This window comes from Dromiciops gliroides, chromosome 4, assembly GCF_019393635.1.
Source record: "Dromiciops gliroides isolate mDroGli1 chromosome 4, mDroGli1.pri, whole genome shotgun sequence".
NCBI lineage: Eukaryota > Metazoa > Chordata > Mammalia > Microbiotheria > Microbiotheriidae > Dromiciops > Dromiciops gliroides.
The window spans coordinates 349,571,393-349,594,611 of NC_057864.1; the positions used below are offsets into that span (position 1 = coordinate 349,571,393).

The following is a 23,219-nucleotide window of genomic DNA, read 5'->3' on the forward strand; positions in this document are numbered from 1 at the left end:
ACAACAAAAAACAAAAAGAATAGCAGATTTGACATGAAAGAGGCAATATCACTACTCAATTAAACTTCATAGATTTTAGGCTTCCCATCATCCATAGGAAAACAAATTTAGGATAAACAGTATGTCATAGACATCTGGCAAATCAAAGCAATATATGCACAAAGACATGGTTTTGAATGTGACTCTTTCCCTTTAACCCATGTGTAGATATGAAGCTAATTATTGGGGACTTTCCTTTTTTTGCTATAGCTTTGGTTCTTGCAGCCCACCATTCAACTGAATTTTACAGCATAACATACAGAAAGAAAGCAAAAGGTTTATAGCTACACAGTGGCTATAAGAATCTCAGTTCTAACTTTTTTGCAAAATTCCCTTAATATTTGTTGATGTCTCATGGCAAACTTTGAGACAATATTCTTTTTGTTTTTTTGTTTTTTCCTTCGGTAAGGCAATTGGGGTTAAGTGACTTGCCCAGGGTCACACAGCTAGTTAGTGTTAAGTGTCTGAGGCCGGATTTGAACTCAGGTACTCCTGAATCCAGGGCTGGTGCTTTATCCACTGCGCCACCTAGCTGCCCTGAGACAATATTCTAACTAGCATATTGATGAGTTATTTAGGGAGGCACTTCCTGGTTTTCCTACATGTCCCAGAGGAAGCAAGATTTTTGTTTGTGGGTTCTTAAGTTTCTGATGTGTATTTGTCAATTGAAAGTATATGCTCCTGTCAAATGCATTTGCTAAGAAAATAAATTTGATGCCTTTGGTTGGAAAATCAAGTGTCAGGTATCATTTATCAAGGTGTGGAGGGAAACTAAACAGTAACAAATGTTCATAGCAGAGAAAAATAATCAATCAACCAAAAGAGGTTGGAATACTGAAGACATGTACTATACTGTACTAGGAACTATGAGGTATACAAAGAAGGATAAAATGTAAGCTCCTTGAGGAAAAGGACAGTTTTATTTTTTTGTCTTTGCATCCTCAGCACCTAGCACTTTGACTGTTACATATTAAATCAGGGGTTCTTAACCTGACCCAGGTTTCAAGGAGTCCATGAACTTGAATGGGAGAAAATAACATCTTTATTTCAATATCTTTGGTTTTCTTTGTAATCCTATATATTTTGTGCATTTAGAAACATTATTTTTAATTTTTTTTTAGTGAGGCAATTGGGGTTAAGTGACTTGCCCAGGGTCACACAGCTAGTAAGTGTTAAGTATCTGAGGCCTGATTTGAACTCAGGTACTCCTGAATCCAGGGCCAGTGCTCTATCCACTGTGCCACCTAGCTGCCCCCTAGAAACATTATTTTAAGAAAGGGTCTATAAGCTTCACCAGACTGCCAAAGGAGCCCATGGCAAACATGAAAAGACTAAAAATCTCTTTCAGTGCATAATAAATACTTGTCATATTGATTGAAAAAAAGCTGTGTCTTCTGCCCTCAGGAAAACTTTAAATACTTTAATACCATATTATAGAATCGGAAAGAACCTGAAGAGATCATCTGATTCAATCTTCTTATTTTACAGATGGGGAAAATAAGGCACAGAAAGATTAACTGGCTTACCCGAGATCACAGAACAAGTTGGAAGCCAACCGAGAACTCAAATCCAGGTCTTCTGAATCTGTCTGGCATTGTTTCCACTTTACCACATCACCACTCTACAGTTCATGTTGTCTCCCTTTTTTCTTCATGAGCTGGCAAATTCAGCAAAGTTTTCACACCATTGAAAGGATTTTAGCTGGGAACTAAAAGGTAGCTAAGTTTTCTTTAGGCAGAGGCAAGGGGCAGGGTATTACAAATAGGAAGAATAGTGTGAGCAAAGACTTGGAATGAAGATATGAGTGGCATGCTTTGGAAACAGTGGGGAGGTTAGATGTCTTATTGGAGGGTGGAGTTAGTTTATTTGAATTCCTAGTCAAAGAATTTGAACTTCAACCAGTGGAGACACATTCAGTTTTTAGCAGGAAAATGTTGTAGCAAAGGTGGTAATTAAGGAAGATTAATTTGGCATAAAACATCATACATTGGAAAAGGAGACTACTAGTGGATATACCCATTATCAAAAATCCAGACATAAAGTGTCGGCATTGGTAATGCAAAGGAAGAGAGGTAGCCAGAAGAAGGAAGGGCTAATAAGACTTTGAGATGGATGAGATGGCTAAAGATGGGAAGAAAAATGAGAGAGAAGGAAGAGTCCTCAGAGAATGATAGTACTATTAATAGAAATACAAAAATGAGGAGAAGCCAGGTCTTTTGTGAGGAGCAGGTGAATGGGTGATAAATTTGCTTATGAAAGCTTGCTTATATTTTTATTGGTCCTCTACACTATCTGTCACTGTGAGTAAATCACTTAATCTCTCTGATCCTCAGTTTCCTGATCTAACTCATGGGATTACTATAAGAAAGATCCTTTGTAAATTTTGTGAACAGGAGTCAGTATTCTATTATCAACTCTAATCTTTTATTTGTCAAAATGAATTTTGAATCTATGTCCATGAGCTTGGGGGAGGAGGGGGGGAGGGGCAGGGGGGGGAAATGGGGTGGGGAAAGAAGACAGGGCAGTAATGACATCAAGTATTTAAAACCATCATTCTGAGAAGGGGTACTTGGGCTTAGCCAGAGTGGCAAAGGGGTCCCTTAGACAAAAATGGCTGAGACCCTGTTGTCAAGAAAATGTCCACACTGAGTTGGTTCAGACTAAGGTCACTTACAGCCATGACCCTTCTTAAATGTATTAGTGTCTATCAGCAAACTATAAATAAAGCACTTGAATTTTACATGTATGAATTTTACCAGGTCAATACCCAAGGTCAGTCAATATTTTCACATAATGTAACTTGCAATCAAAATGGAGAGGTTCATTCAAATTAATAAGTGGGTACCCTTCACAACTGCAATGCAAGCAGGGTCCTTATTCATTAATTTGAACATTTGGCAACCTTTGCCCTCCATTCATTCTTTAATTGTGATGATTATTCTGTTTTAATATGACTTACATGAAAAATTATCGGTGATAATTTTCTATCACCATACTTATGATCTGTCTCTTTTATCCATAATCCACTTTTTATCTCAGAAATAAATCATTGAACAATCTTTTTTATTTTGGGTTAGTTAGATATAAAGAAGCTATACTTTCTGATTTCAAAAAGATTGCAGGGTGGCGCAGTGGATAGAGCACCGGCCCTGGAGTCAGGAGGACCTGAGTTCAAATCTGGCCTCAGACACTTAACACTTACTAGCTGTGTGACCCTGAGCAAGTCACTTAACCCCCATCCCCTCACCAAAATTAATTAATTAATTAAATTAAAAAAGATTGCATGGTAAAAAAATACCTCAAATCTTGAAAGAGTGTGCCTGTTCAGAAGATAAAGAAAATAACTTTGCTCACTATCAGTTGTATAGCCTATTGCACTTAGCTCACTTGACACAAAAATCCACATGATTTCATTTGGGTCCATATCCATTGAAACCATATTATTGCCAACAAGTGTTATGAGATGTGGGAGAGGGTTAATGAAAATAAATAAAAATCACTTTATTTATGTACGAACAGATAGTTCTAACCAACTTAATGTTCTGTTCTAACACTTTTTTTAACTCTATTGGTTCTCTAGGATTCACTCACACCATGAACTGGATAGTAAAAAGAGTCTTTTGATATCCATATACTCTCAGATCCAAGAATTTCATGTGGCACCATTTAGTTGATAATGAAAAATTAAATATTATTTGACCGTTCTTTTGGTTAGAAAACAGTTGAAAAGGGGCAGCTAGGTGGCACAGTGGATAAAGCACCGGCCCTGGATTCAGGAAGACCTGAGTTCAAATCTGGCCTCAAATACTTGACATTTACTAGCTCTGTGACCCTGGGTAAGTCACTTAACCCTCATTGCCAAGAAAGAAAGAAAGAAAGAAAGAAAGAAAGAAAGAAAGAAAGAAAGAAAGAAAGAAAGAAAGAAAGAAAGAAAGAAAGAAAGAAAGAAAGAAAGAAAGAAAGAAAGAAAGAAAGAAAGAAAGAAAGAAAGAAAGAAAACAGTTGAAAGATTATTGGAGTACTCTACCTCCAGGTAAGTGGCAATGAAGTACCCAAACTAAAGGACTTATGAGCTGAAAGTTAATTTATATATATATATATATAGTTGTTTGGAACTAAGAACACATTGTTATTGCTGTTGGTTTGATTCTCAGATCAGCAGACTAAAGCCTATTTTGGGGAGGGGGGGGGCGGGCAATTAGTGACTTGCCCAGGGTCACACAGCTAGAAGTGTCAAGTGTTTGAGGCCAGATTTTGAATTCAGGTCCTCCTGAAATCCATGGCCAGTGCTTTATCCACTGTGCCACCTAGCTGCCCCCAGACTAAAGCCTATTTGACCTATAAGGTAGGTGAAGTTATAACCACAATACTCCACGTAAAAATGCTTCTATGGGAAAAGTAAGTTCCATTCTATGAATATTTGTTGAGCAGTATGTGGTTGGTAATTCTAACTTGGAAAAAACCACGCCAGGACTAAATGTCTAACCCATAGCAGTGGACTGGGTTAGACTTAATTATTCATATGCCTTACAGAAGTGGGAGTGGGAACAATACAAATCCCCCACAAGTGATGCCTCTTTTGATAGTAAAGGAAGGAAGAGGGAATTAACAGAATGGAAGTCAGTGGAGTGATTTGGCAGCCTAAAAAGCCAATATCTTAAGGATATGTAACACAATGAATAGATTGCTGGGTTTGAAGTCATGAAAATCCAAATTCAAATTCTGTCTGACAATTAGAAATATTCATAGTATGGTCTTACATGTGCATGTCTATATATGTCTATATCTATAGATGTGTGTGTATTTGTGTTTAAGTGTAGCCTTTTCTAGGATGAGTTCAAGGCTTAATTAGGAGATGTCTTAATAAGGAGATCTCTCAAAAGCAAGATATTTCAGAGTCCCATAACCAATAACTGGGGGAGAGCTGAAGACGGTAAGACCACAAATGGGATATGTTCACAGTCTCGTAACTTGAAGTCAGGTAAGATAGGAATGTCTCTTGATGGTTCATAAACCACCATCACCAAATAGTTCAAGATCTGTTTCAATGCTGGTATGAGCTTTAAGTGGCTCCAGAGTTACTGATTTTCCAACTAGGTTGACTCTGGTCACTGCAAAAGATTGTTGGTGTGTTAGCCAATGCAGCCAGTCTTTAAAAGTTGTTCTGACTACCTGGATAATTGGGGGACTCAAGAAAATCAAGGTATCCATTTTCACATAGGATATTATAAACATGCAAAATTAACCATGGGCTGACCCACACTCTTCTCCCCCCCATTCTTTTCTTCTTCATTTCTTCAACAGTATAATGCTCAGAGATCCCAAAGCAGATAAGCACATATTATCTTGTCCCCTCACCAAGTGAAATATTACAAAGTTCACAACAAGATGAAGTAGGATAAAATGTTGGAAATGTCATAGTCCACATGGGAAGTGGAGGCTTTTCTTGAATACAACAGAGTACTAGGATCTTCCAGCTATGTGCTGTCTTTTTTTGAACTTCCTCCCCATTGTTAAGACATATCCTCAGATTCTAAGTGGCCCCAAAGCCTGACAGAACACACACACTGGATTGAATTGTCTGAGTGTCTAATCGGCAACCATGTTCCTGTACTTTGTAGTGGGATCAAGGGGCAGCTGACTGTGCTGCCAAACTTAATTCTAAAGAATTTAGTTTCTATCATGTCAGTTTTGTCAGTGGGCTGTCTTTCATCTTTTTCATGAGAGATGCTGATCTACCATGAAAATCACCCATTTAGAAAGCATTTTCTGCTAATGGGTGGAACAAATGGTCAGGAGAATGTGATCACTTTTATTCCCCTAACCCAGGTCTCCTGAACCTCTAAATATAGTTATATAATACCTAATTGCATTTCTAAACAATTCTATACAAATGTTGCTGTTCCCAAATTCAGTTATATAGTACTTTTCCCAGAAGCAAAATTACAAAGACTACAACAAGCTGCTATTGTGAAAAATACAAATAACAATTATTTTCTGCAGATATTTGTTCAAAAAAGCAACTTCCAGGATATGTTCCTTTCACCTGCTGCTTCAACTCTTATTGTCCTTTTCAAAGATAATTGATTCCTAGAATAAAAAGCCTGGGGCACTCTGAGTATCTAAGTACCTTCTGATCATCAGAAAATAAAGATTAAATTATTTTCAAATTATATATATATATGTATGTATGTATGCATGTATATGCACACATGTATGTGTGTGTCTATGCTCTTTTTGGGCCAGGATATTCAGTTAATCAGAACACTCCATTCCCCAAGCATTCTGCATAAATAGGAGTATGCTATATTTATAATTTAATGATAACATTTGTGTTTAACTCATGCAGGCTTGGAATATGCTTGAAACAATTAAAAGTTAATTTGCAAAAGAGAAAGTAAATACAGATTGAAGTATAATTTTGTAACTTTATTTTTCTTGAGGTTTGTCTGTTTTCTTTCACAATATGACTAATATGGAAATGTTTTGCATGAGTACACATGTATAACTTACATTGAATTGCTCTCTTTCTCAAAGTGGGTGGAATGGAGAGGGAGGAAGAGAGAGCATTTGGAATGCAAAGTTTTTAAAAAATGGATGTTTAAAATTGTTTTTACATGTAATTGGGGAAAAATAAAATGCTATATAAAAATAGATTGTAAGCTCCTTAAAAACAAAACAAAAGGGATCGTAAAACAACAATTGCTTTTACAAAAATATAACTTGTACATTAGTACTTTGAACCAGAAGAAAATGAACATTTTAATCCTAATAAATGATGTACTGAAGTCAGATCATCAATCGAGTTCATGGTTAAATTTTATATGTGAACATTTATACTTCAGGATTTGGCAAAACCTGTTGATTATCTAGGTTTCAGAAAGTGATAGATAAAATGGTAATAATGCAGATTAAGGGGCAGCTAGGTGGCACAGTGGATAAAACACCGGCCCTGGATTCAGGAGGACCTGAGTTCAAATCCAATCTCAGACACTTGACACATTAGCTGTATGACCCTGAGCAAGTCACTTAACCCTCATGCCTTGCAAAAAAAATAATAATAATAATGCAGATTAAATTTAAAAGTATGATTTGGGTTCAGGGTCATTTTTCTTCCTGAGAACCAATTGTTAAACACTTACTAGAATACCCCTGGTTCTACTATATTATTGCCATCTCTTTAATCTTGACCTGAAGAATCAGAAACCTCAGATCCTTGTGTTATATGTGAAGTCACTTCCTAAAAAGCTTAACAGCCCATGACTAAAATTGTATCAACTGCTTCTCCCATTATTGTACTCTCTAATTTCCTACTTTTTCAGCTGTTATGGCTGGTAGTCACCACTGCCAAGTCTCTGAGATGACTTTTTGCTTCTTATCCAAAAACCAGCTGCCTAAGTTTGGAGAGGTTCAACACCAGGATGCCTATAGAACGATGAATTTGTAATGACAGCAACTCTCACAGAAAAGTAGAGGGAATCCTCACTCCAATGAAATCACAAATCTTTGAAGAATTAAAGTCTAAATTCAGTCAAATTAGCATCACTGTAGCACTTCCCTTTTATTCAATTCCATTCCATTCGATATCTATTTATTCAGTGCTTACAATCTGCAAGATATTATTACCACATTCTTCAATTCTCATTCCTGGAACTGAACAATACCTAGGGCTCACTTCCTCAAGTTAAAATGCCATAACTTGATGAGTTACATTCACAGTAATCCAATCTATGAATGTCTTTTTTGCGTGGGTCACTCGGGTTGAAAATGTGAGAGAAGATTTCAAATTTCCATAGCACACTCTTGTCTTGCTTAGGCTATTTAACTGAATCCCACTGCAGTCTTATTCTCACATTTGCTGCTTTGCAATATAAGTAAGCTTGGAATTTCAGGTACTCGTGTACCTAAAATACAGAGGCACAAACAGAACAAAGAATATGTTTGGGTTGACTTTCACTACTCATGGTGTGGGCTATGAATTAGAACTGTGCCCACTTGAGTTCTGCTGCCATAGCTTCCAAGAGTTCGAGGTCACCTTCACACCACAATGAGGCATCAGAGTAGAACTTTATGCTATAGATGAGGTCCTGGGCCTGGATTAAAGAAAAGATTCTGACTCTGAATATCACCAGGAAACTCTTGATTTCCTTGCTGAACAGTGAGATATGAAAGGAATGATTTGGAACATAATCTCAACTGTAAAATATTACAAGGGAGGGTGGTGGAAGATTAACAGTATCATTAAAAAAACAATAAAAATAGTAGAGGAAGAAACAAGTTTTCAGAACGCTCGTGATAAGATGAGACTAAGTCAAATAATCTTGATTACATTTACAGACGAAGTAGAAGAGGAACAACAAAATTATGGGACAAATTTGACAACATTTTCATAGTGATCTGTTTAAATTATGGATGATAATGAAAAACATCACATTGTACTCTAACATCCCCTACCCAATGTGTTGTCCAAGGAAATTGAAAATGCACTAAAAAAGATAAAACCAAGAATCTTTGAACTAGACCTAGCAGAGAGAAAAAAATCCATGCTATATGCAACGCAATTTTGAAAGCATTGAGAGATCTATTTGAAGCTAAATGAAAAGTAGAAACATATTAGACAAAATCATGAACAGTAGTATTACCAAAAGAGGAAATAATTTATCAAGTATTACCAAGCCAAAGGCCATTTGAGAATCTTCTTAAGAATGATATACGTACAGATCATTCTTCCTTAATGAAAATTTGATAAGGAAAAAGACAGGCCTTAATGAATTATTTTCTGAAGTAGAACACATCTTTACAATAATATAATTGACTGAAAAATCTAGAGAATATAATATTGCAATGTATTTATTGGTTTATTGTTTTCAAAGAATTTCACTCAGTGGAGAAAAATATAAACTCAACTTTTCACTCTTCCAAGAGTTCCCCACACATAAATTAATATCACATAAGGATCCTTGATAACTGTAACCAGAAATAATATATTCTAATAATCCCTTGATTATTAATATCATGATTCATAAACCAGGGAGAAATGCTCAACAACGGTCACTTTCCTTATCATAAAGGATGCCCTGAGGAGTGTACAAATTGAAGGGAGTTTACTTTTAGATAGTAAATTGATTTGATGTTCCTATTTGATGACAACTTTATGAATCTTATACATTACTGGTGGGCCTTCCACAAGGATTCTAAAAAGATTAGCTTAACAATATACACAGGGAACAGTCAAGTGGATGAAGAATACCTATTCTCCAGAGAGTAGGCAGTCTACTGAGTTAATTCATCAGTACATACAATTTGAACAGATAATGGTTATGGACCATGGGTTTAGTCCAGAATTGAAGAGGTAGACAATGGACTATATCACTTTTGGAAAATTATATAGTACTTTCAATAAACCCAAGCTGTTCCTTGACACAAAAAGTCATCTTTCCTCTCAATGACACCATGATGCCATGATTCATGGAATACCATGATGTCCAAAGAACCAAAATTACAGATCATTCAAAGAAAGCACATAATGAGCATAAACAGGTTGATGCTCATAAAATTATGATGGTATAAAGGATGTGATTCAGGAAATTGTGATCAGAAAAAGAGCTAGTTTGTTCATTAAGTAAGACTGAAGGATAATATGTAGACAGCCCAAGAGCTGTGCTGGTACTCATGGGATGTTTATTAAAAAAAGAACTAGGGGACAGCTAGATGATACAGTGGATAAAGTACTGGCCCTGGAGTCAGGAGGACCTGAGTTCAAATCCGGCCTCAGACACTTGACACTTAGTAGCTGTGTGATCCTGGGCAAGTCACTTAACCCTCACTGCCCTGCAAAAACAAAACAAAACAAAACAAAAGAACTAGAGGAAGTCCTTCAAGGTACTCAATAGATCATCTATGGAGGATTTGTGGGAGAACATGGATAAGAATAACACATAATGAGAAACCACAAATGGGTCGTTATCTGCACCTTTGTCTGATATACACACATTGATGACAGCATGGATCCATTGATGTGTTGAAAAAGCATTCCTAAAAGAGAGGTCATAATTTCTTCAATATGTTCCTCTGTCTCCTCAAAACTTCTCCCCACACTGTTTGCATCTTCTTTATACACTAGTTGTATTTTGTTTTATATTTGTAATGCATCCTTCCTCTAAGAAAAGTCAGTGAAAGGCAAGAAGACTGAAAGCTAGATAGAATGGATTACTCCAAAGGTTTCAGGCCCTTCCAGTTCCCATTAGCTTTGTGCTTCTTCAGAGAAACAGATTTGACCTCAGAGGGACAATCTTGCCCAACCAAACAGGGAACAATATAGCAAATCACTATTCCTCACCCAAAAGCCATGAGTAGAAGGCATCAGGGCCGAGGAAAGTAAAAAAATGTTCAGGGGTCTGTCAGAAACTCTTTCTGTTTCTCCCTACCAAGAGCTTAGCCTGTAGAAATCACTACTTATTCTCTGTTTTCCTTTCTAATGAATTTCTTCCTAGAGAGAGTTCCTGCTATATTAAATAATTTTCTTGTGTGCATAATATAAGAAAAATTCATGAGGGCATAGGATTTAGTAGGTGGCATGGAGACAGGTTTGGTGCAGTTTTTGACTGAAGAAATCTTTGTGGACATATTTCTGTTGACTGCCACTGCACCTAGCTTCACCATTGGTTGTAGTAAATTTCTGGTAAATACAATCATAGGTTTCTCTAAGACAAGTGATAGCTAGGCAGAGGTAGATTAAATCTTATAGGTGGACTTCCCCACTCATGCACCCATATGGCCTTCTACATATTACATTCATTTGCATTCATATATTATCTCCTAATAGAAATTATAAACTCCCTGAGAACAGGTACCTTATTATTCTTTTTATGTAACTAATTACCTTGGACATGATTGAAATTGAATGGAACGTAAAGGAAATTTTTTCTTATCTGATCATAGTTACAGAAAGAACTTTGAAAAGGTATTTAGTCTGTCCCTGGGGTTCTTAACCTGGTGTCCATGGGCACCAAAGGGGTATGCGGAAAGACTTCAGCGAGATCGCTGAACTTGGATGGCAGGAAAAAACTACATCTTAATTTCAGTATAACTTTTTTCTTTTTTAATCCTTTGCCTTTTGTTTTATGTGTTTGAAAATACCAAGAAAGGGGCCATAGGTTTCACCAGATTCCCAAAAAGGCCCATGATTTAAAAAAAAAATGTTAAGAATCCCTGGTATCTACTTCATTATACACAGTCATGTGATGAAATTCTCAGAATCCATCCTTAATCTTAAAAATCCATTTATTCCTTCAGCAAGTACTTAATGTCCGTTCAAAGTGGTTTCACAGAGTCCTCTGAAACCTGTTTCTGTTCGTCTCATCTCATTAAAAACTAATGTCAATGACCTGTCATTTCATTGGCATAGAAACTCATCCTTCCTATAATTTATAGTTTTACAGACTTTTCTGAAGCTCTGGGAAGTTGAGGGAGTTTCACATGTTCACATAACTAGTAAGTTTTAGAGGCAGGATTTGAATGTAGATATTCAAGATTCTTTTTTTTTTTTTTTTTGCGGGGCAATGAGGGTTAAGTGACTTGCCCATGGTCACACAGTTAGTGTCAAGTGTCTGAAGCTGGATTTGAACTCAGGTCCTCCTGAATCCACGGCCAGTGCCACCTAGTTGCCCCCCCCCAGATATTCAAGACTCTTAAGTCAAGCACTCCATCCACTCCTCAATGCTGCTCTCATATAATCTTTTACAAGAAAGCATACTGATCCTTTATCTAAATCTTATATTTCTAGCAACTATACATTTCCAAAAATACCAACTTCAAGAAAAAAGTTCTTTGATTAAGACTTCACAAAAGGAATGTAATTTTTCAGACCATAAGTCTCAATTTTTGGTTCAGAAAATATGTTCTCTAGATTCACATATCTTATTCCAAATTCCTATTAGTGTCAAGGTCTTGGAGATATTTTTACAATGTGCTTATTCAAGCATGTATTAAGTATTTTCCTGCATCCCCATTCCCTATCAACTGATTCAACAAATGTCTATTAAACAACAGTTATGTTCAAAGCATTATGCTAGCCTTTAATGTATCAATTAAAAAGAAGAAATGAGATTCTATTTTTAGCCCCCAATACCTGATTCAGGTTCTCAAAGAGATACAGATGATTTGGGTCCCTTTCCCCAATAGGTATGTCACAAGAAAGATTAAATAGGGCTTCCCACAGCAAGGAAGGCAAATGACGCCGTGCTCACTAGAGGAAGGTTAAAATATAAGAACAAAGCATTATACACACATATGTGTATGTATATACATATATATACATATATAGATATATATAGATATATGTCAGAAAAATAAAATCACATAGCCCACTCTTCCACACACCCCCCCCCCCCGCCCCCTACAAACCTGAGCTCACATGAAGAGACAGAACTGGTATGGAAGGTTAAAATATAAGAACAAAGCATTATACACACATATGTGTATGTATATACATATATATACATATATATATATATATATATATGTCAGAAAAATAAAATCACATAGCCCACTCCTCCACCCCCCCCCCCGCCCCCTACAAACTTGAGCTCACATGAAGAGACAGAACTGGTATGTACCTGCATGCTTCTCAGGAAACCAGTGTTTGATAACTTGTTTCATTACTAGTATTGGAGCTGACCTAGCCATGTAAATTAGTGCCATCTTCCTAAGGCAAAACATAAAAAAACATAAGCAGTAGAAATAAACATATTTTAGGGGAATCGACTGGAAGTAGTATGTTTACTTAAATATAAATACTTCTGTTTGGTTTCCTAGTGCTATGGAGGTAAAACGAGTTATGGGCATGGCTAGGAGAGTGCGTGATTGACACTATGTGAGTAGACCTAATGCAGCATGATTTTATTGTTTAGTCATTTTTAAATCATGTCTGACTCTTTGTTATCCCTTCTGGGATTTTCTTGGAGAGCATTTTCCATCCTGAGTCCTTTGGAATTTTCTTGGATCATTGTATTGTTGAGAAAAGCTAATAGACCACTGTGTTTTTTTGGTTTGTTTTTTTAGTGAGGCAATTGAGGTTAAGTGACTTGCCCAGGGTCACACAGCTAGTAAGTGTTAAGTGTCTGAGGCCGGATTTGAACTCAGGTACTCCTGACTCCAGGGCCAGTGCTCTATCCACTGCGCCACCTAGCTGCCCCTAGACTACTGTTTTTTAACAGAGAAGCAACAATAACAAATCCAATTTATATCTTGGAATCAATGATAAATAGAACACAGTAGAAAATAATGCTCCAATCTATACCAGGGGATCCCCTACATTCAAAATCTTGATGCATTCCTTTCCATCCAAAATGAAAATTCTTGCATGAAACTAGGGATCACCTTAGGTGTAAAAGAAAAGTTTCCTTGTGATTCTGAACAATGACATAAAAAGAAAGAAATAGTGCAGATTCCTAGTCTTTACAGGAAATACTGGACTCTACAAGAAAATGTTGAGCAGATAGGTGGAGCAGTGGATAGAGTACTGGGCCTGGAGTCAGGAAGACTGAGGTCAGAGTTCAAATCTGGCCTCATATGTTTACTAGCTATGTGACTCTGTGCAAGTCACATAATACTGTTTGCCTCGGTTTCCTCATCTGTAAAATGAGATGAAGGAGGAAATGGCAAACAACTCCAGTATCTTTGCCAAGAAAACCCCAAATGGGGTCATGAAGAGTCAAACATGATTGAAAAATAAACAAGAAGAAATAGGAGATTAGTAATGAGCATTTCCTTCCCATTACCAGACCCATCTTTTTTTCACTTCTTTCAGTATTATTGTCAGTGAAAGTCTAAACAAGAAAATTATCAAGGTTCTTTTTTTTGTAGAATTTAATTATCAAGAATAAAAACTTGCCTGAAGTTTCACTAAGTATTTAGAAAGATAGAAGGACCAAGGATGGATATAAAATAAATAAATAAATGATATAGATAATAAAATAAAATATCTGGGTGAGATTTGAAGGACTTCCTGACAACTGTGAATTGATTATATTTGCAAGATCATAAATAGAGACACTAGTTCCCTGACCTATTTCTTGGGCTTTGATGAACCTAAAATCATTCATTCAAAAGAGTTAACTACTCTGATACTTCAGTACATTCTAGAATATTTTTGAAGGAACCCATGCTGCAAATTCTGTGATGAAATATCACTAACACTGTTAAAACACAAATTCCTTTTTGTGTGTAGATGACAAGTGACTAAGAAAATAATCTGTAGTAACCAGGTTCTCCCACAATGGAAGGTCTTTAAGCAAAGACTGGATAACTATTTGTGTGCTATGTTGTGAATGGGTTTCTTGATTAGCTATATCTTACTCCAGATGACTTTTGAGAGTTCCTTCCAACTGTAACGATTGGAATAACGCCACCTCCTGGATACTTACTGTAGAAGAGTTCTGCCCATGAAGGGAAGGTCTTTGAGGGCAAGACCAGGAGTCTTTTCTTCAGGAGTCAGGAAGTGACGCGGACTAGTGGGAGGAGGAAGGAAGAGACTGGCGCTCAGTCTCGGGCTCTTTCCTCTGGACTCTGGTGGACAGCGGAGCTAGAAATGTGCTCTCCCTTTAATAGATAGGAATCTAGGCCTTTTTCTCTCTCTTTACCAAATTCTTATTCTCCTTAATAAATGCTTAAAAGTCTAACTCTTGCTAAAGCTTATAATTTATTGGCGACCACTCATTAGATATTTTAGACAGTTTAGCTAGAATTTTAACCCTTAACAGATGGCTGACCACGAAGAGGAAAGCTGAACCTCACTTCTGATCTTCCGGTTGGGTAAGAAATTTCCCCTACCCTTTAAACTGCTAAGTACTGGTGTACTGGCTGTGTTTTCCTTTAAATTTTTTCGAATGGACCTTTTAAACTCCCTAATTATCCTATTTTTGATTTTAGTCTGTTTAACCAGACAAATGGGAGATAAGATCATGTTAATGCTTTGTTTTTGTGGATTTTCTATTTTTCTTTTTATTTTTGTTAAAAGAGCCAGCAACTTACTCACACAAGGAAATATCTCTCCCTCTCCCAACCATGCTTTTTCAGAGAAACCTGTAGAGATTCCTGCAGCTTTTCCCAGTTCTAACACTAATTGTTGCTCTAATTTTGCATGCCTGGAGGCAATGACCCACCCTCTAGAAGCTTTTAATCCCCTAGCACCTGGAGGCAAAGTGGGGGAAGAGGAATCCAGGCCTGAGTTCAAAATCAAGTCTGATTCAAATTGCTCTGGTCCCTCCCCTCCTCTCCAGACCCCACCCTCTACTCCTCCCATGGCCAAGCCCATTGCTTCCCCTGCCAGGGAAGTCCAGAGAACTGATGCGCATGCTCAACTTTCTCTAACTACATTTGCAGCTTCAGGCTCAGCCCTTCCCCAGCCTGGCTGTGCTTCTGAGACAACCTTAGAAAGCCCTTTAAATTCCAGATATACTCGTTTTGTTCATAATTTTGCTAACCTGCTTTTGTCTTTAATTAGTAATCTTATAAAGCATTTGTATGGTGAAAAGCCCGACAGACAATATAGAGGGGTTAAAGAAGAAAAACTTAAGCCGAATAAGAATGACAATCATCAACATAGTTCAAGACTCCGCTTCTTTTGCCATGGAAGGGTATATATTTTACAGAAATGTAGAAGTAAGCAGCAAGGTATTGATATGAGTATTGGGGATTTTAGATATCGGAATCAAAAGTGTTCTAAATTCACTCAGATTATTAATAGTATCAGTTCAGAGGTTACATAGGATTTCTATGCTATTACATATACATTTTGAAATTAATGGTATGGGTTTATTTTCATAGAGATTTTAATGCTTTTGAGATTGTGTCTTATACTTAGTTTCTAAAACAAGGAGAATATTTGTAAAAGCTTTTTATAGACATGTGATCAAGTTTATATTTTATAATACTCTTATTGATATTAAGTTCATATTCATTTAGATTTCCTTAGTTTGAATTTCACTGTATTTTATTGTTCCATGTGTATTTTCTTCTATTCATTTGTCTATCTAATTTTGAAACATTGCAAGATGGTTTTGATTTTATTATACAATGTTAATTCTAGGAGTATTGTGCTCCCATATTCTGAGTTGTTTGTTTTTGTTATTTTTTCTCAACTGATTATTTGATCAAACTCTTTAAAGCATTTCCCTGGCAAATTGGTTGCCATGGCAAGTGTAAATTGATTCTAGAAGTATTATTTTTGATAAGCACATTTCCAAAAAAAAAAAGAGGGGAACATTTGTAAAAGTTTTCTTTTTTCAAAAAAAAAAAAGTTCTTTGAGTTTCTGTTGTGCTTTAACTTGTATTTAAGTATGTTCTGATTTTTCACAAAAGTAATTGTATACTAAGTAAAAAAAAGGGTATTATTTGAAATTGTTGCATAATTATATATTATATTTTGAGTCAAGATGTATTCACATTTTTTGCAATCATTTATTATCCTCAATTTTAAATCCATATGAGACTTGGATTATGGGAACTTATCATTTAAGACATTAATTGCCTTTATTCTGAGTTATCAGATGCCAGTTGGCCAAGATGCCATCCAATCACAAGAGGAATACATGCAAGAGCAGACACTGAACTGTCACATGAGGGGAGACATGCATGAAGTCAAGGTATGGCCGAGGGAACGGCTTTTGACAAATGTTGAGGTTGGATTCTCTTGGTTTAATATTTTATTCTCTTTTTCCCCACAATATTGTACAGATGGCTGGAAGTATTCATCCCACCCATCTCACTTCTACACCTGGCTTCTATGCTCCCTCCTATATGCCTGATGCCATGGACCATCTCAATCCCATGCATCTGATTAAGTCTGACTCAGTTTCCTCCAATATGTTCGGTGGCATGGACGTATATTCCATCCACCTATTTTAAGCCTGGCATACTGTATGGGCAGTACATATTGCTCAAGTGTGGGAATGCTCATATCCCATCATTTCTCTGTTCTTTTATGGTAACCCCCATAATTATCTCAGGTGTCATGATAAATACAGTGTTGAATTTGGCCTTGACACCTGTTACCAATTATATTAGATTTTCTAATTTCTCATAATGGCATGAGGATAATTAGGCAGATGATGCAAAAAGTGATGAAACAAAGATAAAAATTATTTTTAAAAATTAATATCACAGCAATTGTCTTCTCAGTAATATTATAATTTTAAAGAATGTTTCAATTTTGTTTTATTATATGTTTCATGTGTAACAACTAAGATTCTGAATTCCCTTAGACATGTTTTTGAGAACTTTCATTGTTTGATTTGATTATTGATAAAGCTATTTTAAAGTTGTGTTAAGCTCAATTTTGTAGGAAATTTTCCTGGCTGATTACCAGCATCCATACCTCAACCCCTGAAAAGACTTCCATTCTACGACTACACCTAGAGGACATCTGAGAAAAGACTTTCAGAGACTTTAAATGAACAGTTTTGATTTGTTGTTTTTGTTGTTGTTTTTCTCTTTCTGTTATAATATACACCATCTGTAACATGTATTCTCTGCAGAGGCCCTCCCTTTGCAAGACTAATGTCAAAGCGTCGGTTCATGAGGACAAAAAAAAAAAAAATCGCCCCTCTGAACAAAACTTTCCTCTCTTCCTTTTCTATATTGTTGTTCACATATTATTAGTTAGCAATAGTTATTATATTCTTTTTACTGTTCCGTCAAGGAAACATTTTGTTTCTTGAGGAACAACAGGGGGGACTGTAACGATTGGAATAACGCCACCTGCTGGATACTTACTGTAGAAGAGTTCTGCCCATGAAGGGAAGGTCTTTGAGGGCAAGACCAGGAGTCTTTTCTTCAGGAGTCAGGAAGTGACGCGGACTAGTGGGAGGAGGAAGGAAGAGACTGGCGCTCAGTCTCGGGCTCTTTCCTCTGGACTCTGGTGGAGAGCGGAGCTAGAAATGTGCTCTCCCTTTAATAGATAGGAATCTAGGCCTTTTTCTCTCTCTTTACCAAATTCTTATTCTCCTTAATAAATGCTTAAAAGTCTAACTCTTGCTAAAGCTTATAATTTATTGGCGACCACTCATTAGATATTTTAGACAGTTTAGCTAGAATTTTAACCCTTAACACAACTCTAGGATTCTGTGATTTCAAACATTTGGTTTGTAAGTTTCTCATTGTTGTCTGGATATATTCAAAAGTAATTGTGCAGTGGGTAAGAGTACTGGATGTGAAATCAGGAAGACTAGAATTCAAATTCTGCCTCCGACTGTTACTAGTTATGCAACCCTAAACAATCCACCTAACCTTTGTCACTCAAGTTCCATAAAATGTATCTATAAAATGGGGGCAATAGTTACAAACTCACTTCATTGTGGTAAGGATCAAATGCAATAACTCACATTCAGCACTTTTCAAACCGTAAAGTGCCATATAAATGCTAGCTATTATCATTATAATTATAATGATATTAGACAATATCTCATATTTTTCTTTTTTTAATTTTTATTCATTTTGAACTTATATATAAAAAGACCAAAAAATAGAGAAAAAGAACATTTCCTTGTACACAGCACAACATAAAAAGAAGATTAAATATAAAACCATGAATTTCCATTTCACACTGTACGTTTTTGGAAAAACAATGTCATAAATACTATACATCATTTTCAAAACTATCCGGTTTTTCTGTGCTTCCTTCTAAATTTTCTTTTGTTCTCTACTGTATACTTTTTTCTCCCCCCTTCCCTATCCCACCCTATAAAAGGCTATCATTAGATGCAAATATATGCACTATAGTATATTTTGAGGGACCATTCTGTTTTATTTTATCCCATTAAAATCCCTATCACAGAATCCTATACAAATGTGCAGTGGAAAATATAATTTACTGATTTCTTCTCCATGGCAACATTGAAAGGAATCAACCTTATGATGCTAAAACCATCAGTGGTGTTTCTTTTGTGTTATTATTTACCCATTAAGAAATTTACATTTTCATGGACCTTTACAGTTAATATAAACCTTAAAATTATGTAATTGAAGGGGCAGCCAGATGGCACAGTGGATAGAGCACCAGCCCTGGAGTCAGGAGTACCCGAGTTCAAATCCGGCCTCAGACACTTAACACTTACTAGCTGTGTGACCCTGGACAAGTCACTTAACCCCAATTGCCTCACTAAAAAAAAAATGCAATTGAATGAAGCCTCTGATTTTATAAATGATGAAGAAACTGAAGTTTACAGAGGTCAAGGAACTTGCCTGACTGAAGGCCTCACTGCCAATCGGTAATGGAACCAGGACTCAAATTAACTTTTTAAAATTGATTTGCTGATACGTTGCTTTGAAAAAGTGTTTGGGGGGTGGCTAGGTAGCCCAGTGGATAAAGCACCGGCCCTGGATTCAGGAGTACCTGAGTTCAAATCCAGCCTCAGACACTTGACACTTACTAGCTGTGTGACCCTGGGCAAGTCGCTTAACCCCCATTGCCCTGCAAAAAAAAAAAAGAAAGAAAAGAAAAGAAAGAAAGAAAAAAAAAAGAGAAAGTGTTTGGTTATTTTCCTGGACAGCAGTCTGCTTTCTCATTGTTACATAACAGGGACCATATATTCCTTTTCCTTTGTATGCACTCACATTGTCTAATACAGTATTCTGCACACTTCTGAACTTCTTAAGAATGTTTTCTATGTTCACTCTTAGTTAGCCTTAGCAGAGAGTAAGGATACTTCTGTGACAAGAAAAAAGGAGAGTGGACAATGATATCAAGAAGTTAACGGGGGAGGGGGGAAGAAACAAACAAAAAGAAGATGGCCTTATAGGAAGCTACATCAGACAGTGTTTGTGGTACAATATAAAGCCTACTACCTTTGAAATCACAGAACTTGAGTTCAAATCCTTCATCTTACTACCTGTGTGACCTTGAGAAAGTCATTTCACCTCTGTGGGCCTCAGTTCCCTCATCTGAAAAATGAGAGAGTTGGACTAAATGGACTCTCTGTTCCCTTACAGCTTTGTGTGGATGATAATCCTATATTCTTTTGCTATAAGTTCAGAGTAATACAGGAAAATGTTGTCCTCGGTGAATGTAGAGCAGAAGGGCTATCAAGCAGCGGCAAGAACCCCAGTGAAGTTTTATATTATAAATTTGCAGAAGGTGAAGCCAATGATTTTCATTATTATTTTCCCCATCAAACCTTAAAAAAAAGGGAAGAAATCAGATGGTAGGTATAATCAAGGGATGAGGATTTAATTGAGGAACAACAGACCGTTCAGGGGGCAAGACCTGCTAAAGCACAATGTTAAGACAGTTTACCATGGGTATGGAGACACAAAGAAGAGGCAAGTGAAAAGACAACAATTGAGATGGATTGGGAGAATAAGGATGGGTAAATGGACCCAAGGTCCATTAATAGCAACAAGTCAATAAGAAGAGGAAAGGAATTAGTAATACAAGTAAGGACTAGGAGAGAGAAAAAGATAGGAAGTGTACTGAGAGAATGGAATTTCCAAGTTCTAAATAATGAAGCTCGTAAAATTCTAGGACATAGAGAGATCTAATATATTATCACACCAGTGTGTGGTGTGATGTTTAAAATCTAAATTGTGGTCACCTTAAATTAGAAGATTCAGCACCAGTCCTTGGGCATTAAACATTTATTAAAGCATAGAGGTATTCACAAGGAGTTCAGGGGAAAAAAAAAAGTCCTACCTAGCCTAGAGTTCCAGCCTGGTTGGGTTCTTCCTGAAGTCCTCCTCCAGGAGCCTGCTTTAATCAGGAAAACTCTCCAGCAAACTCATTGTGGAAGCATTTTATAGGTCTGGAACAGAGGCGGGTCTTATACACTGCTTCAAGCTGATTGGTTGGCATCATCCAAATCCATTGGTTCTGAAGGTGTTCTGAAGGTGTGATTACAATCCAGTTAAATTGAAGTAGGCTAATCAGCAGTTAATCACTCTCACTTGATTCAATCAGTCTAGATTAATCTCCAGGTGGGTCTTTGAGTATCTGCTAAATCCCATTATTTCATCACAGTGGCTTAGATCCTTTCAATTCTAATTGTATTTAAAAGTGCCCTATTGGTACAAATAAAGGTCATATCCCTAAAATGAGTTCTCTTTGCAAGGAAAAATATTTGTAAGTATGCATTTAAAAATAACACTAATTATAGATCAGTAGCGGTGGGGGGGAAGTGAGGGAAGGTGTAGTGTCGCCTTTATTCAGGCCAATATGGTATAATTGCATAGGGTTCTTTTCCCCCCTTTCTTTTTATTTACAATACCCTCTTTGAGAAAATCAGAGGTACCCACAGTGCCTCAGAGTCAGGTTTGACTATCAGTGGCCTAATAAATCAATAGAATAAAAACTCTGTTTAGGCTTCCATATATCTTCTTTTGTTTCAGTGCTAGTAGCCTTTTATCTAGTAAAAAAAAAATTTATTTATATATATATATATATATATATATATATATATATATATATATATACACATGTGTGTGCCGTATCTCTTTAATTTTAAATATAGGCTGAGCTTTGCCTTTCGGAAATTCTTCCACTTGTCTAATTTCATATTCTCTTGTTTCTGATCAGCACTAGAACTTTGCAATGACCTTGTAAGAAATGCAAAACCAAATTCCTGATGAAAGGAAGCTTAGCAAGGACCCACTCACTTGGCCAGAGAAGCTTGGCTTTTTTGGCTCACCCTGCAGGGTTGTGACTGCCTACAATCCATGAATGTATTCATTTCAGCCTTGGCTGCTGTTTTGTTTCAGGATGCCCAAAACAGTGAGTCTACTCACAGGACAGGGAATTTCATTTCAGAGCCAAGTTTGTGCCAGTACATGACTGCTAGTCTGCAGTTAGTTCTGAATCTTCCCTTGTTTCCAGCTGGAGATTCTGCTTTCCATTGGAAGTCCCCAGTGGCTCCAGAATGTCAGTGCTTCAAACTGTTCTTTCTCCAGCAATGGTTAAACCTGAACTCCAAACAAAACTCAACAAAAACCCCCCAGATGTTCAAGGGCTAAAGACTTTGGCAGCCCAGAAAATTCTCTTAGCAAATCAGATACAGTTGCTCTACTGAAGAATTGCTCACTCATTGAGAATCATGTTATAATATAACCTGAATATGACTTTTTCTTGGGCTAAGTACAAATAAAAATCATTTCCCACCCATTAATTCAAGCTTTGGGGAGAATTATGTATATTAGGATGTTCTTTTTCATTTAAAATTCAATTAAAAATTGAAAAACAAATCCAATTATAAGTAACCCAAAGGGCAATGGAAGGATACAAGATTGGTATAAGAAGGCTGAAACATATTCATGACTTGCTCGTGAGAATCATTATAAAAGACATTAGCAAGAAATGAGAGAAAAAGGAGAGGAAACAGATGGACAAATAAGGATAGTAAAAGAATCAAAGGGAAGTCTCTAATACATTAAGAGGATTTATGGGGGGGGGGAAATATGGCAAAGAATGACACAGGATTAGAAGGCATTGAGAAGTTATGATCTGCATCAATGAAAAGAAGACCTAAATAGACGAAATCATGGAAGGAAAGGAAGACAAAGAAAGGAAATAGAGAAGAAGAGGAGGAGGAGAAAGGGGAAATGAAGAGGGAGGGGAAGAGGGAAGAGGAGGAGAAGGAAGAGGGGAGGGAGGAGAAGGGGAAGAAGGAAAAGATGGAGGAAGAAGAGCAGTGGGAGTAGGAGGAGGAAGAAGAAGAAGAGAAGGAAAAGAAAAAAAACAAGAACAAGAACATTTATGTGGTACTTACTAGGTGTCAGGCACTGTGCTAAGCACTTTACAATTATTATCTCATTCGATCCTCACAACAACCCTGGGAAGTAGGTAAACATATTATCTCGATTTTACAGATGAGGAAACTGAGACAAACAGAAGTTACATGACTAGCCTAGGGTCACACATCTAGTAAGTATCTGAGGTCACATTTGAATTCAGGTCTTCATGACTCCAGGCCCAGCACTCTCCCCAACTGTACCAATAATAAACATTTATTAAGCATTTACTATGTGCCAGGTCCTGTGGTAAGTTTTTGGGATACAAAGAAAAGGCAAAAACTATCCCTGTACTCAAAGAGCTTACATTCTAATGGACAGACAACACATACGCAACATAGATATCTACAGGGTGGGCCAAAATTCATAAATATTTAATAACTCCTTTATCTTTTGTTTTTAAT

The 23,219-nt window shown here is 36.7% G+C and overlaps 1 protein-coding gene across 1 annotated transcript in view; it reads right to left on the reverse strand.

Moving 5' to 3' along the window:
* The window catches only part of ROS1 (ROS proto-oncogene 1, receptor tyrosine kinase), a 140,589-nt gene that overhangs the window by 64,298 nt on the left and 53,072 nt on the right, over positions 1-23,219 (reverse strand). Inside the window, 9 exon segments of the mRNA XM_044003473.1 lie at positions 3,338-3,514; positions 7,646-7,794; positions 7,893-7,943; positions 12,170-12,229; positions 12,232-12,249; positions 12,739-12,745; positions 13,372-13,444; positions 14,027-14,078; positions 14,081-14,225. Coding sequence (XP_043859408.1) covers positions 3,338-3,514; positions 7,646-7,794; positions 7,893-7,943; positions 12,170-12,229; positions 12,232-12,249; positions 12,739-12,745; positions 13,372-13,444; positions 14,027-14,078; positions 14,081-14,225 — 732 coding nt within the window.